General features: G+C 42.0%; 1 protein-coding gene across 2 annotated transcripts in view; it reads right to left on the bottom strand.

The window, feature by feature from the left end:
- LOC123749131 (probable cytochrome P450 49a1) overlaps positions 1-17391 on the bottom strand; it is a 457485-nt gene that overhangs the window by 125178 nt on the left and 314916 nt on the right. For both annotated transcript variants that reach the window (XM_069334715.1, XM_069334714.1), the window contains exon 6: positions 11140-11329. In XM_069334715.1, the coding sequence (XP_069190816.1) occupies positions 11140-11329 (190 nt within the window). The remainder of the gene's footprint in view (positions 1-11139; positions 11330-17391) is intronic.

The raw sequence follows: 17391 nt of genomic DNA, 5'->3' as shown, positions 1-17391 counted from the left end.
CCCGCAATAATAATAATGAATTGATGTCTTATTTTCTTGCTGCATATTTACTACTTTTTTTAATATTTACAGCATCTCCTTTCATAATTTCAAAACTCTCCCGAGTGTTCCGACACAGTCAGGTCACCACGACCGTTAGCATGTCCTATCCCCTGTATCCACCGGTCTCATGTGTACCCAGTCGACACCCTCAATCAGCTACACTCAACCGCGGCTACACCCACACACGACTACACCCACACTCGACTACACCCACACACGACTTCACCCACACACGACTACACCCGCACACGACTACATCCTCAATCAGCTAAACAAACATTCGGCTACACCCACACACGACTACATCCACACTCGACTACACCCACACACGACTACAACCACACACGACTACACCCACACACAACTACACCCACACACGACTACACCCACACACAACTACGCCCACACACGACTACGCCCACACACGACTACACCCACACACGACTACACCCACACATGACTACACACACACACGACTACACCACACACGACTACACCCACACACGATTAAACCCACACACGACTACACCAACACATAACTACACCCACACACAACTACACTCAAACACGACTACATCCACACACGACTACACCCACACACGAGTACACCCACACACAATTACACCCACACACAACTACGCCCACACACGACTACACCCACACACAACTACACCCACACATGACTACACACACACACGACTACACCCACACACGACTACACCCACACACGACTACACCCACACACGACTACACCCTCAATCAGCTACACACACATCCGGCTACACCCACACACGACTACACCCACACACGACTACACCCATACACGACTACACCCACACACAACAACACCCACACACTACTACACGTCTACACCCACACACAACTACACCCAAACACGACTACATCCACACACGACTACACCCACACACGACTACACCCACACACAATTACACCCACACACAACTACGCCCACACACGACTACACCCACACACGACTACACCCACACACGACTACACCCCCACACGACTACACCCCCACACGACTACACCCCCACACGACTACACCCCCACACGACTACACTCCCCACACGACTACACCCCACACATCCAGGGCTTCTTCCTGCCCCAAGCAGGCCTGAGGAAGACCTAAGCCCTCCATCCCCCACTCCCCCTTTCCCTGAACCCCTGGCAACTACCTCACAGAAGGATGAGCCTACTCAAGTAGCAATGACCATGGAACAACTTCCTACACTTGTGAAAAGTGAGGGTGAAATTGGATATAAGAAAGTGAGCTTCAAGGTAATGTACTCAAACATTGATGGGATTACCAATAAAGCAAGTGAACTGGCAGAAAGGGCGCAAGAAGAAAACCCTGATGTAATAGGACTAATGGAAACAAAATTGTCAGGAGTCATAACAGATGCTGTGTTTCCAAAGGACTACTATATAGTAAGGAAAGCGAGGGAAGGGAGAGGAGGTTGAGGAGTGGCCCTGCTGATAAGGAAGGACTGGAGTTTTGATGAGATGGAAATTCCGGGCTGTGACGGATTCAGAGATTACATAACAACAACTATAACAATGGGTGGACCTAAGATAATAGGGGCAGTCATTTACAACCCTCCCCTAAATGACAGAAGACCTAGACAGGAGTTTGATAGGAACAACATGGCAACCATTAATATAATAGAGAGAGCAGCTTCAGTTACCTGCAGGAATGGCTCAAGACTCTTAATCATGGGCGATTTTAACCATGGAAAGATAGACTGGGAGAATGGGGACCCACATGGAGGTGTAGATACGTGGAGAGCTAAACTCTTGGAAGTGGCAACAAGGAATTTTCTGAGCCAGCATGTCAAGGAACCCACAATTAAGAGTGAGAGGCAATGATGAACCAGCTAGACTCGACTTGATATTCACCCTGAATGAGTCAGAAATAAGGGAAGTCAAAGTTGAAGCCCCATAGGAATGAGTGACCACAGTGTACTGACCTTTGAGTACTGGTGGAGGTAGGGATAACCTATCCAAGGATGGGATCGGAGGGAAAAAGACTGAATTAACGAAGAGGAAAATATGATGAGATGAGGAACTTCCTCAGGGGGAATACCATGGGAAACAGAACATAGAGACAAGAATGTGCAGGTCATGATGGATTTTGTCACCCAGAAGTGCCAGGAAGCTGCAGACAGGTTTATCCCCGTCCAAAAGAAGAAAAACGAAAAACAACAGAAAAACCCATGGTTCAACCAGGAATGCAAGGTAGCAAAACAACTGAGTAAAAGAACATGGAGAGATACCAGAGGGCCAGAAAGGAGTACCTCAAAGTGAGGAGGGAAGCAGAGAGACAGTTTGAAAATGGCATCGCGAGTAAAGCCAAGACCCAACCAAAGCTGCTCCACAGCCACATCATGAGGGAAAACAGCAGTGAAGGAATAAGTGATGAAGCTGCAGAAAGTGGAGAACAGATACACAGAGAAAGACAAGGAAGTGTGTGAAGTACTCAACAAGAGATTCCAGGAGGTCTTCACAATAGAACAAGAAGAAGCCCCTGCACTAAGTGAGGAGACGGCAAACCAAGCAACCTTGGAAGAATTTGACCTCACCAGTGATGAGGTCAAAAGGTGTCTGCTGGAGCTGGATGTGACAAAGGCTGTTGGGCCTGACAGAATCTCACCATGGATACTAAAGGAAGGTGCAGAAGCACTAAGTGTGCCACTCTCTATGGAGTATAACAGGTCACTGGAAACAGGAGACTTACCAGAAAGTTGGAAGACAGCTAACGTGGTCCCAATATACAAGAAGGGTGACAAGCAAGAGGCACTGAACTACAGGCCAGTTTCCTTAACATGTATACCATGCTAGGTGATGGAGAAGATCGTGAGGAAAAGGCTCGTAGAGCATCTGGAGGGAAATAACTTTGTAATGCACCACCAACATGGGTTCAGGGATGGTAAATCGTGCCTCACAAGTTTAATAGAATTTTATGACCAGGCAACAAAAATTAGGCAGGAAAGAGAAGGGTGGGCCGACTGCATTTTCCTGGCATTCAAAAAGCCTTTGACACAGTACCCCATAAAAGGCTATTAAAAAAAGTTGGAGCAACAGGCAGGAGTAAAAAGGAAGGTGCTCCAGTGGATAAGGGAGTACTTAAGCAACGGGAAACAGCGAGTAACGGTGAGGGGGTAGATATTAGAGTGGCGAGATGTCACCAGCAGAGTCCCACAGGGCTCAGTACTTGGACCCATCCTGTTTCTAATATATGTAGACGATCTTCCGATCTTCCGGAGGGTATAGACTCATTCCTCTCAATGTTTGCTGATGTTGCAAAAATTATGAGAAGAACCAAGACGGATGAAGATAGATAGAGACTACAGGATGACCTGGATAAACTGAAGGAATAGTCTAGAAAATGGCTCCTAAAGTTCAACTCAGGAAAGTGTAGGGTGATGAAATTAGGCGAAGGGAGCAGGAGGCTGAACACAAGGTATCATCTGGGAGGTGAAATCCTGCAAGAGTCAAATAGAGAGAAAGATTTGGGGGGTTGATATCACACCGAACCTGTCCCCAGAGGCCCACATCAAAAGAATATCATCAGCGGCATATGCTAAACTGGTCAACATAAGAACTGCCTTTAGAAACTTGTGTAAGGAATTTTTCAGAACCCTGTATACCACTTATGTAAGACCAATCCTCTAGTATGCAGCTTCAGCCTGGAGTCCATACCTAGTTAAACACAAGACAAAGCTAGAGAAGATTCAGCGGTATGCCACCAGGCTCGTCCCGGAACTGAGAGGAATGAGCTACGAAGAAAGGCTAAAGGAGCTAAACCTCACATCCCTGGAAAACAGAAGATTAAGGAGAGACATGCTAACCACCTACAAAATTCTTAGGGGAATTGACAGGGTGGACAAAGACAAACTCATCAGCACGGGTCGAACACGATCAAGGGGACACTGGTGGAAACTTAGTACCCAGATGAGCCACAGAGACGTTAGAAAGAATTTTTTCAGTGTCAGAGTAGTTAATAAATGGAATGCTTTAGGCAGTGATGTGGTGGAGGCTGACTCCAAACACAGTTTCAAATATAGATATGATAGAGCCTAGTAGGCTCAGGAATCTGTACACCAGTTGATTGACAGTTGAGAGGCGGGACCAAAGAGCCAAAGCTCAACCCCCGCAAGCACAATTAGGTAAATTAGGTAAGTACACGACTACACCCACACACGATTACACCCCACACACGACTACACCCCCACACGACTACACCCTCGACTAGCCACACACACATCCGGCTACACTCACACACGAGTACACCCTCACACGACTACACCCACACACGAGTACACCCTCACACGACTACACCCACACACGACTACACCCTCGACAAGTTACACACACATTCGGCTACACCAATACACGACTACACCCACACACGACTACACCCACACGCGACTACACCCACACACGACTATACCCTCGACCAGCTACACACACATCCGGCTACACCCACACACGACAACACCCACACTCGACTACACCCTCACACGACTACATCCACACACGATTACACCCACACACGACTACACCCACACACGAATACACCAACACATGACAACACCCACACACAACTACACCCACACACGACTACATCCACAACCGACTACACCCACACACGACTACACCCCCACACGACTACACCTACACATGATTACGCCCACACACGACTACACCTACACACGACTACACGACTACACCCACACACGACTACACCCACACACGACTACACCCACACATGACTACACCCACACACAACTACACCCACACACGACTACGCCCACACACGACTACACCCACACACGAATACACCCACACACGACTACACCCACACACGACTACACCCCCACACGACTACACCCTCGACCAGCTACACACACATCCGACTACACCCACACACGACTACACCCTCACACGACTACACCCAAACACGACTACACCCACACACACAACTACACCCACACAACACTACACCCTCACACGACTACACCAACACACGACTACACCCACACACAACTACACCCACACACGACTACATCCACACAGGACTACACCAACACACTACACCCACACACAACTACACCCACACACAACTACACCCATATACGACTACACACACACACGACTACGCCACACACGACTACGCCCACACACGACTAAACCCACACACGACTACACCCACACACGACTACACCCTCACACGACTACACCCAAACACGAATACACCCACACACACAACTACACCCACACACTACTACACCCACACACGACTACACCAACACACGACTACACCCACACACAACTACACCCACACACGACTACATCCACACACGACTACACCAACACACTACACCCACACACGACTACACCCACACACGACTACACCCACACACGACTACACCCTCAATCAGCTACACACACATCCGGCTACATCCACACACAACTACACCCACACACGACTACACCCACACACGACTACACCCACACATGACTACATCCACACACGACTACACCCACACACGACTACACCCACACTCGACTACACCCACACACGACTTCACCCACACACGACTACACCCACACACGACTACACCCACACATGACTACACCCACACTTGACTACACCCTCAATCACCTACAGACACATCCGGCTACACCCCCACACGACTACACCCCCACACGACTACACCCACACACGACTACACCCTCGACCAGCTACAGACACTTCCGGCTACACCCAAACGACTACACCCACACACAACTACACCCATATACGACTACACCCACACACGACTACGCCCAGACACGACTACGCCCAGACACGACTACACCCACACACGACTACACCCACACACGACTACACCCACACACGACTACACCCACACACGACTACTCCCACACACGACTACGCCCACACACGACTACGCCCACACACAAATACGCCCACATACGACTACGCCCACACACGACTACGCCCACACACAACTACGCCCACACACGACTACACCCACACATGACTACACCCACATACAACTACATCCACACACGACTACATCCACACACGACTACACCCACACACGACTACACCTACATACGACTACACCCACACACGACTACGCCCACACACGACTACACCCACATGACTACGCCCACACATGACTACACCCCACACATGACTACACCCACACACGACTACACTTACACACGACTACACCCACACAAGACTACACCCTCAATCTGCTACACACACATCTGGCTACACCCGCACACGACTACACCCACACACGACTACACCCATAAACGACTACACCCACACACGACTTCACCCACACACGACTACACCCACACATGACTACACTCACACTTGACTACACCCTCAATCAGCTTCACACACATCCGGCTACACCCACACATGACTGCACCCCCACACGACTACACCCACACATGACTACACCCACACACGACTACACCCCCACACGACTACACCCCCAAACGACTACACCCCCACACGACTACACCCACACACGACTACACCTACACTCGACTACACCCACCCACAACAACGCTGGATCTGGTTGTTAGGAAGGCTGTTGGTCCAGACGGGATCTCGCCATGGGTACTGAAAGAGTGTGCAGAGGCAATTTGCTTGCCACTCTCCATAGTGTATAGTAGGTCACTGGAAACGGGAGACCTACCAGAAATATGGAAGATGGCGAATGTGGTTCCAATATACAAAAAGGGCGACAGGCAAGAGGCACTGAACTACAGGCCAGTGTCCTTGATTTGTATACCATGCAAGGTGATGGAGAAGATCATGAAAAAGAACTTGGTAGCACATCTGGAGAGAAGGGACTTCGTGAGAAATCGCCAACATGGGTTCAGGGAGGGTAAATTTGGCCTGACTGGCTTAATAGAATTCTACGACCAGGTGACACAGATTAAGCAAGATAGAGAGGGCTGGGCGGATTGAATTTTCTTGGATTGTCGGAAAGCCTTTGACACAGTACCGCATAAAAGGCTGGTACATAAGCTGGAGAGACAGGCAGGTGTAGCTGGTAAGGTGCTCCAGTGGATAAGGGAGTATTTAAGCAATAGGAAGCAGAGAGTTATGGTGAGAGGTGAGACCTCCGATAGGCGTGAAGTCACCAGTGGTGTCCCATAGGGCTCTGTACCCGGTCCTATCATGTTTCTGATATATGTAAATGATCTCCCGGAGGGTATAGACTCATTTCTCTCAATGTTTGCGGACGATGCCAAAATTATGAGAAGGATTAAGACAGAAGAGGACTGTTTGAGGCTTCAAGAAGACCTAGACAAACTGAAGGAATGGTCGCACAAATGGTTGTTAGAGTTTAACCCGACCAAATGTAATGTAATGAAAATAGGTGTAGGGAGCAGGAGGCCAAATACAAGGTATCATCTGGGAGAGGAAATTCTTCAAGAGTCAGAGAAAGAAAAAGACTTGGGAGTTGATATCATGCCAGACCTGTCTCCTGCAGCCCATATCAAGAGGATAACATCAGCAGCATATGCCAGGCTGGCCAACATACGAACGACATTCAGAAACTTGTGTAAAGAATCATTCAGAACTTTGTATACCACATATGTCAGGCCAATCCTGGAGTATGCCGCCCCAGCATGGAGTCCATGTCTTGTCAAGGATAAGACTAAACTGGAAAAGGTTCAAAGGTTTGCCACCAGACTAGTACCCGAGCTGAGAGGTATGAGCTACGAGGAGAGACTACGGGAATTAAACCTCACTTCGCTGGAAGACAGAAGAGTTAAGGGGGACATGAACACCACATTCAAGATTCTCAATGGAATTGATAGGGTAGATAAAGACAGGCTATTTAACACAAGGGGCACACGCACTAGGGGACACAGGTGGAAACTGAGCGCCCAAATGAGCCACAAAGATATTAGAAAGAACTTTTTTAGTGTCAGAGTGGTTGACAAATGGAATGTATTAGGAAGTAATGTGGTAGAGGCTGACTCCATACACAGTTTCAAATGTAGATATGATAGAGCCCAATAGGCTCAGGAATCTGTACACCTGCTGATTGACGGTTGAGAGGTGGGACCAAAGAGCCAGAGCTCAACCCCCGCAAACACAACTAGGTGAGTACTCCCACACACAACTACAACCCCACACGACTACATCCTCGACCAGCTACACACACATCCGGCTACACCCACACACGACTACACTCAAACAACTACACCCACACACAACTACACCCCCACACGACTAAACCCTCGACAAGCTACACACGCATCCGGCTACACCCATACACAACTACACCTACACACGACTACACCCACACACGACTACACCCTCGACCAGCTACACACACATCCGGCTACACCCACATACGACTACGCCCACAGACGACTACGCCCATACACGACTACGCCCACACACGACTACACCCACACACGACTACACTCACACATGACTACGCCCACACATGACTACGCCCACAGACGACTACTTTTTTCTGATCATAGAATAACTAAATGTATTTTGAAGGTTTCATTCATCCATTAAATATCATTCACAATTTATTAATGAATTTTATAAAAATAAATCATAAATTTTATATATAAACATGTAAAAACTATTTGCAATACATCAGGAACAAAATAGTTCTAGAAAAAAACATTTATTATAAAACTTATGTGTTTGGATTTTTGGATTAAAAGTTTCTCAAATGCTCTCCTGCACCATTCTCAATGCAAGTTATTCCTAAACCCATGGGAAGAGATATGTGAAAGTTTTCGCAACGTTTTGTGTTTGCTGAGATGGCAAATCTGCATGTTCTAATCAATTTCACGACATGCGAATTTCTTTGTATACCTAACTATACTAGTTTATGATTACTTTCCTAATGATACAACTGCATTTAAAGGTAGATACACTAGAAATTACATATGGGTCGTGAATTTCGGACTCCACACTCTATGGAGTATAACATGTCACTGGAAACAGGAGACCTACCGGAAAGCTGGAAGACAATTAATGTAGTCCCAATATTCAAAATGGGTGACAGGCAAGAGGCACTGAACTACCGGCCAGTTTCCCTAACTTGTATACCATACAAGGGGATGTAGAAGATCGTAAGGAAAAGGCTCATAGAACATCTGGAGAGAAGGAGCTTTGTAACACACCATCAGAATGGGTTTAGGGATTGATAATCGTGCCTCACAAGCTAAATAGGCTATGAACAGGCAACAAAAATTAGGCAATGAAGAGAAGCGTGGGCAAACTGCTTTTTCTTAAACTGTCAGAAAGCCTTTGACATAGTACCCCCATAAGAGGTTACTACAAAAGTTGGAGAAACAGTCAGCAGTAAAAGGTAAGGTTCTCAAGTGGATAAGGAAGTATCTAAGCAACAGGAAACAGCAGGTAACTGTGAGGGGGGAGACATCAGAGTGGCGAGATGTCACTAGCCGAGTCCCAAAGGGCTCTGTACTTGGACCCATCCTGTTTCTGATATATGTTAACGATCTTCCAGAGGAATAGACTCATTTCTCTCAATGTTTGCCGATGATGTAAACAATATGAGAAGAATCAAGACAGATGAAGATTGACAGAGACTACAGGATGACCTGGACAAATTTGGAGGAATGGTCTAGAAAATTTTTACTAAAGTTTAACTCAGGAAAGTGTAAAGTAATGAAATTAGGTGAAGGGAGCAGGAGACTGAACATAAGTACCATCTAGGATGTGAAATTCTGCAAACGTCACATAGTGAAAAATATCTGGGGGTTGATATCACATAGAACCTGTCCCCCAAAAGCCCACGTTAGTTAGTCATTTACATTAGTTGGTCATTTTAGTTCTGATTATATTGGACAATTATTTTCTGTGACTAGGATAGATCGTTAGAGTACATGGAGACACCACCTACAAGGGTAAGCCTCATGATTATAACAATCTAAGTTCATATGTAACCCCAGCACATATTTGTCTTCATCAGATATTACGGTGTATGGTATCCCCAGGTGAGTGTGACCACATGAGACATAGTTGAGGTGGCCCCAACAGGACCACCCAAACGCCATTAATCACTGGAGTTCACATGTCCAAGGGTATCTGATGTGTGATGACCAGTCAAAACTACTGAAACAGCTGAGACCAATATATATACTTTAACTAACCATTACTACATTAATTTAACAGCTTAGCTAAAATCTACCGTTTAATTACAGTATGATTAAAATATGAAAACCCCCAAAATGTGTTAAGGGAAGTTTACTGGTGACAATAAATTATAAAATACAGCCCACTTAGAAGTAATAAATTCAATCTCCTAACATAGTATGTCTCCGTGGTGTAGTGGTAAGACACTTGCCTGGCGTTCCGTGAGCGCTTTATCATGGGTTCGTATCCTGGCCGGGGAGGATTTACTGGGCACAAATCCTTAACTGTAGCCTCTGTTTAACTCAACAGTAAAATGTATACTTGGTTGTAAAAACGATTCTTCGTGTGGGTCGTATTCCAGGGACCTGCCCAAAACGCTACACATACTAGTGGCTGTACAAGAATGTAACAACTCTTATATATATCTCGAAAAAAAAATCAAATAAATCACCGGTTGGTTTCCCCCACAATATTCACCACGTTCAAAATTTTCAGAGGAATTGACAGGGTGGACAAACTAGTTAGCACGGGTGGAATATGAACAAGGGGACACAGGTGGAAGCTTAGTAGCCAAATGAGCCACAGAGTCATTAGAATTTTTTTCAGTGTCAGATAGTTGACAAATGAAATGCATTAGGCAGTGATGTGGTAGAGGCTGACTCCATACACAGTTTCGAATGTACATTTGATAGACCCAATAGGGTCTAGAATCTGTTGATTGACATTTGAGAGGCGAAACCAAAGAGCCGAAGCTCCACCCCACACGCACAACTAGGTGAGTACAGATGGTGGCCACAATAACTCTCCAGGGGTTAATAGGCCTTACGCTCTACACAAAGCCAAGGTATATGATATTGATGGTAAATATTATTGGCTTTTTAGCTAAAGTAGAAAGAACTCACTCGAGCAGATCGTCGTGAGCCTTCCACATGCGCCTGAGGGGCGAGGTGGGAAAGTACCGCCACAGGTGGATGCCGTATTCACACTCATTTGCACAGGACATCATGGTGATGGCGGCCTTGATGATCCTCTGTCCCTCTTCGCTGCCCTCCAGGCATCCCACACGTTTGTTAAGAGCCACCAGGCACAGAGCTGAAGGGAAGATAAGAAAAATAATAAGAGGGAGATTATGGAAAAGGCAGAGTAACGAATGTGAAGAATGTCCAATTAACACCAAATTTGTTCCCACTTAAAAATGTTTATCTTTTTGAAACTTGTTAACAAATGTTTTTACTTCAGAAATGTTACTGGGTAGTTTGGGACTATTTTTACACGCTCTTGTGTCCACCAAAATAGAAAACACAGTGGAACGTTTTCACAAACATGACTACTGGGTCGTAACTTTATATTTTAAAAGAAATCTTATGCAGATTATAAACTGATCGCAGTTTGGATGCAAAATGAACAGATCTGTCAAGCCTCTGATGTACTTCCTTGAAGGAACATTCAGAAACAAGGTAAATTTCAGAAATATTTAGGAATTGGGAACTAGTAAATTACGACCAGGTAAAAAGAAACTTGGAAGAAAATATAAGTGAAGTAAACCGAAATCAGTGTAAAAAAAAAAAACTGAACTTTTACCAGGCAGAGAAAGTAACTTATGACAGTAGTGTTTCCTCTATTGGAGGAGGACAAGAAGCTTCACAATTATTCACACTCCTCATACTTTAAATAGAATATAAGGGAGACTTATTACATAAAAAGAAGATACTAGATATTAGATTTTTTCTAAATTTGCTTCATCATTTATTTATATATTTGTTTATTGTAAATACACGAAGATGCAATGAGTTGTGAAATATTCGTGTGATGGTGATTAAGTGGTCAATTCAGGCTAGGCCAATAGCATGCAAATCATTTCGAGCAGGTCTTAAGATAACAAATAAGTTTAATGATAGCACTAGTAATAGAATTTCAGTGAATAACATAACTCCCTCAGCAAAAAGTTATAAAATATATTATAGTGATGAAGTTGTATTGTTACTGTGTAATATACTGTGTGTGTGTGGGTAACACAATATACTGTGTGAGTGGGTAACACAATATACTGTGTGAGTGGGTAACACAATATACTGTGTGTGTGGGTAACACAATATACTGTGTGAGTGATGTAGTACAATATACTGTGTGAGTGGGTAGCACAATATACTGTGTGAGTGGGTAGTACAATATACTGTGTGAGTGGGTAACACAATATACTGTGTGAGTGGGTAACACAATATACTGTGTGAGCGGATAGCACAATATACTGTGTGAGTGGGTAGCACAATATACTGTGTGAGTGGGTAACACAATATACTGTGTGAGTGGGTAACACAATATACTCTGTGAGTGGTGTAGTACAATATACTATGTGAGTGGGTAGCACTATATACTGTGTGTGTGGGTAGCACAATATACTGTGTGAGCGGGTAGCACAATTATGTAAAGCAACTAATGGGTCACCCTTTTGAATATATGGTAGGGAGTTCCCGTCACCCATTATCTATGTATCTTTATATCCTTCCATCTATTCATCCATATAACCATCCATCCATCCATCTTTTTATCCATATAACCATCCATCCATCCATCTTTTTATCTATCTTTACCATCCGTCTATAGATCTCTCCACCAATCTGTCAGCCTATCCAGATCTATGCATCTATTTATGAACCTATCTAAGAGCTATCTATCCATCTGTCATTCCACCCAGCTCCCTATTCATCTTCCTATCCAACTCTGTTTCTGAATCTTTCTCTGTTTCTCTAGGTTTCTGTCTCTGTCTCTTTCTGACTCTCTCAGTCTCTAACTCTGTCTATATATCATGTCTCTGTCTATATCTCTCATGACTGCCTATATCTCTCATGACTTTGTCTATATCTCTCACATCTCTGTATATATCTCTCATGTCTCTGTCTATAACTCTCTTGTCTCTGTCTATATCTCTCAGGCCTCTGTCTATATATCTCATTTATCTGTCAATATCTCTTTCTTGTCTCCGTCTATATATCGCATGTCTCTGTCTATATCTATATATATAAATATATATATATATATATATATATATATATATATATATATATATATATATATATATATATGTATATATATATATATATATATATATATATGTATATAAATATATATATATATATATATATATATATATGTATAAATATATATATATATATATATATATATATATATATATATATATATATATATATATATATATATATATATATATATATATATTAGTATATTTTGGTAGCAGTCTTTCCTGTAGACATATATTATTAAATATGACCGAAAAAGTAAGATTAATAATTCTAACACGAATTTTCTCAATCTTTCGTACATTACGCTTCACTGTTGGAGGTAAATCAAAAATCAATTCTCTAAAATTCATTTTTATTTCTAGTCTGACGCGACACGGGCGCGTTTCGTAAAACTTATTACATTTTCAAAGACTTTAGTTCACAAATACACAACTGAATAGAACTTACGTATCTCCGATTTTATATCTACATTTGAGTGAGGTGGAAGGGGTGATGTGGCATTAACACAAGACAGAACAAAATGTGGTATTAATAGGGTATTAATTTCATCAACACAAGACAGAACAAGAGTATTAATAGGGGTATTAATTTCATCAACACAAGACAGAACACGAAACAATGGATATTGAATAGAAGTGTTTGTAGAAAGCCTATTGGTCCATATTTCTTGATGCTTCTATATTGGAGCGGAGTCTTGAGGTGGGTAGAATATAGTTGTGCAATAATTGGCTGTTGATTGCTGGTGTTGACTTCTTGATGTGTAGTGCCTCGCAAACGTCAAGCCGCCTGCTATCGCTGTATCTATCGATGATTTCTGTGTTGTTTACTAGGATTTCTCTGGCGATGGTTTGGTTGTGGGAAGAGATTATATGTTCCTTAATGGAGCCCTGTTGCTTATGCATCGTTAAACGCCTAGAAAGAGATGTTGTTGTCTTGCCTATATACTGGGTTTTTTGGAGCTTACAGTCCCCAAGTGGGCATTTGAAGGCATAGACGACGTTAGTCTCTTTTAAAGCGTTCTGTTTTGTGTCTGGAGAGTTTCTCATGAGTAGGCTGGCCGTTTTTCTGGTTTTATAGTAAATCGTCAGTTGTATCCTCAGATTTTTGTCTGTAGGGATAACGTTTCTATTAAGAATATCTTTCAGGACCCTTTCCTCCGTTTTATGAGCTGTGGAAAAGAAGTTCCTGTAAAATAGTCTAATAGGGGGTATAGGTGTTGTGTTAGTTGTCTCTTCAGAGGTTGCATGGCTTTTCACTTTCCTTCTTATGATGTCTTCGACGAAACCATTGGAGAAGCCGTTATTGACTAGGACCTGCCTTACCCTACAGAGTTCTTCGTCGACTTGCTTCCATTCTGAGCTGTGGCTGAGAGCACGGTCGACATATGCGTTAACAACACTCCTCTTGTACCTGTCTGGGCAGTCGCTGTTGGCATTTAGGCACATTCCTATGTTTGTTTCCTTAGTGTAGACTGCAGTGTGGAAACCTCCGCCCTTTTCCATGACTGTTACATCTAGAAAGGGCAGCTTCCCATCCTTTTCCATCTCGTAAGTGAAACGCAGCACGGAACTCTGCTCAAATGCCTCCTTCAGCTCCTGCAGATATCTGACATCAGGTACCTGTGTAAAAATGTCGTCAACATACCTGCAGTATATGGCCGGTTTCAAGTTCATGTCGACTAAGACTTTTTGCTCGATGGTACCCATGTAGAAGTTTGCAAACAGGACACCTAGGGGAGAACCCATGGCGACCCCATCTACTTGCTTATACATGTGCCCATCCGGGCTCAAGAAGGGTGCCTCTTTAGTACAAGCTTGGAGTAGTTTCCTCAGAATATTTTCTGGTATGTCAAGAGGAGTACAGGCTGGATCACGATACACTCTGTCGGCTATCATTCCGATTGTCTCGTCCACAGGTACGTTGGTAAACAGCGTTTCTACGTCCAACGAGGCTCTTATCCCTGTGGCCCGTGTGCCCCGCATTTTATCGTGAAGTCAACAAATTCCTTTGGAGACTTCAGGCTGAAGGCGCAAGGAACATAAGGAGTCAGCAGGCCGTTGAGTCGCTTTGCCAGTCTGTACGTGGGTGTGGGTATCTGGCTAATGATTGGCCGAAGTGGGTTTCCAGGCTTGTGCGTCTTGACATTTCCATACGCATATCATTTCCATACCAATAGGCTTTCTACAAACACTTCTATTCAATATCCATTGTTTCGTGTTCTGTCTTGTGTTGATGAAATTAATACCCTATTAATACTCTTGTTCTGTCTTGTGTTGATGAAATTAATACCCTATTAATACCACATTTTGTTCTGTCTTGTGTTAATGCCACATCACCCCTTCCACCTCACTCAAATGTAGATATAAAATCGGAGATACGTAAGTTCTATTCAGTTGTGTATTTGTGAACTAAAGTCTTTGAAAATGTAATAAGTTTTACGAAACGCGCCCGTGTCGCGTCAGACTAGAAATAAAAATGAATTTTGGAGAATTGATTTTTTATTTACCTCCAACAGTGAAGCGTAATGTACGAAAGATTGAGAAAATTCGTGTTAGAATTATTAATCTTACTTTTTCGGTCATATATATATATATATATATATATATATATATATATATATATATATATATATATATATATATATATATATATATATATATATATATATATATATATATATATATATATCATGTTTGTCTCAATATCTTTCATGTCTCTGTTAATATCTTTCATGTCTCTGTCTGTATCTCTCATGTCTCTGTATATATATATATATATATATATATATATATATATATATATATATATATATATATATATATATATATATATATATATATATATATCATGTTTCTCTCAATATCTTTCATGTCTCTGTTAATATCTTTCATGTCTCTGTCTGTATCTCTCATGTCTCTGTATATATATATATATATATATATATATATATATATATATATATCATGTTTCTCTCAATATCTCTCATGTCTCTGTATATATATATATATATATATATATATATATATATATATATATATATATATATATATATATATATATATATATATATATATATATATATATATATATATATATATATATATATATATATATATGTGTGTGTGTATATCACGAAAATAAACACGTGATTAAGAATGTGACAATGTCAGACCACGGAGGAAAAATGAAACAGGAATTTCCTTAAGTACTTTCGTATATTAAATACATCTTCAGACCTTCTGAAGATGTATTTAATATACGAAAGTACTTAAGGAAATTCCTGTTTCATTTTTCCTCCGTGGTCTGACATTGTCATATATATATATATATATATATATATATATATATATATATATATATATATATATATATATATATATATATATATATATATATATATATACATATATATATATATATATATATATATATATATATATATATATATATATATATATATATATATATATATATATATATATATATATAAATATATATATATTAGTATATTTTGGTAGCAGTCTTTCCTGTAGACATATATTATTAAATATGACCGAAAAAGTAAGATTAATAATTAATTCTAACACGAATTTTCTCAATCTTTCGTATATTTCTTTTCACTGTTGAAGGTAAATCAAAAATCAATTCTCCAAAATTCATTTTTATTTCAAGTCTGACGCGACACGAGCGCGTTTCGTAAAACTTATTACATTTTCAAAGACTTTAGTTTACAAATACACAACTGAATTGAACTTACGCATCTCCGATTTTATATCTACATTTGAGTGAGGTGGATGGGGTGAGGTGGCATTAATAGGGTATTAATTTCATCAACACAAGACAGAACAAGAGGTGGTATTAATAGGGTATTAATTTCATCAACACAAGACAGAACACGAAACAATGGGTATTGAATAGAAGTGTTTGTAGAAAGCCTATTGGTCCATATTTCTTGATGCTTCTATATTGGAGCGGAGTCTTGAGGTGGGTAGAATATAGTTGTGCATTAATTGGCTGTTGATTGCTGGTGTTGACTTCTTGATGTGTAGTGCCTCGCAAACGTCAAGCCGCCTGCTATCGATAGATACAGCGATATATATATATATATATATA

The sequence above is a fragment of the Procambarus clarkii genome, chromosome 31 (assembly GCF_040958095.1).
Source record: "Procambarus clarkii isolate CNS0578487 chromosome 31, FALCON_Pclarkii_2.0, whole genome shotgun sequence".
NCBI classification, from domain to species: domain Eukaryota; kingdom Metazoa; phylum Arthropoda; class Malacostraca; order Decapoda; family Cambaridae; genus Procambarus; species Procambarus clarkii.
This window is presented reverse-complemented; position numbering and strand designations above follow the sequence as displayed.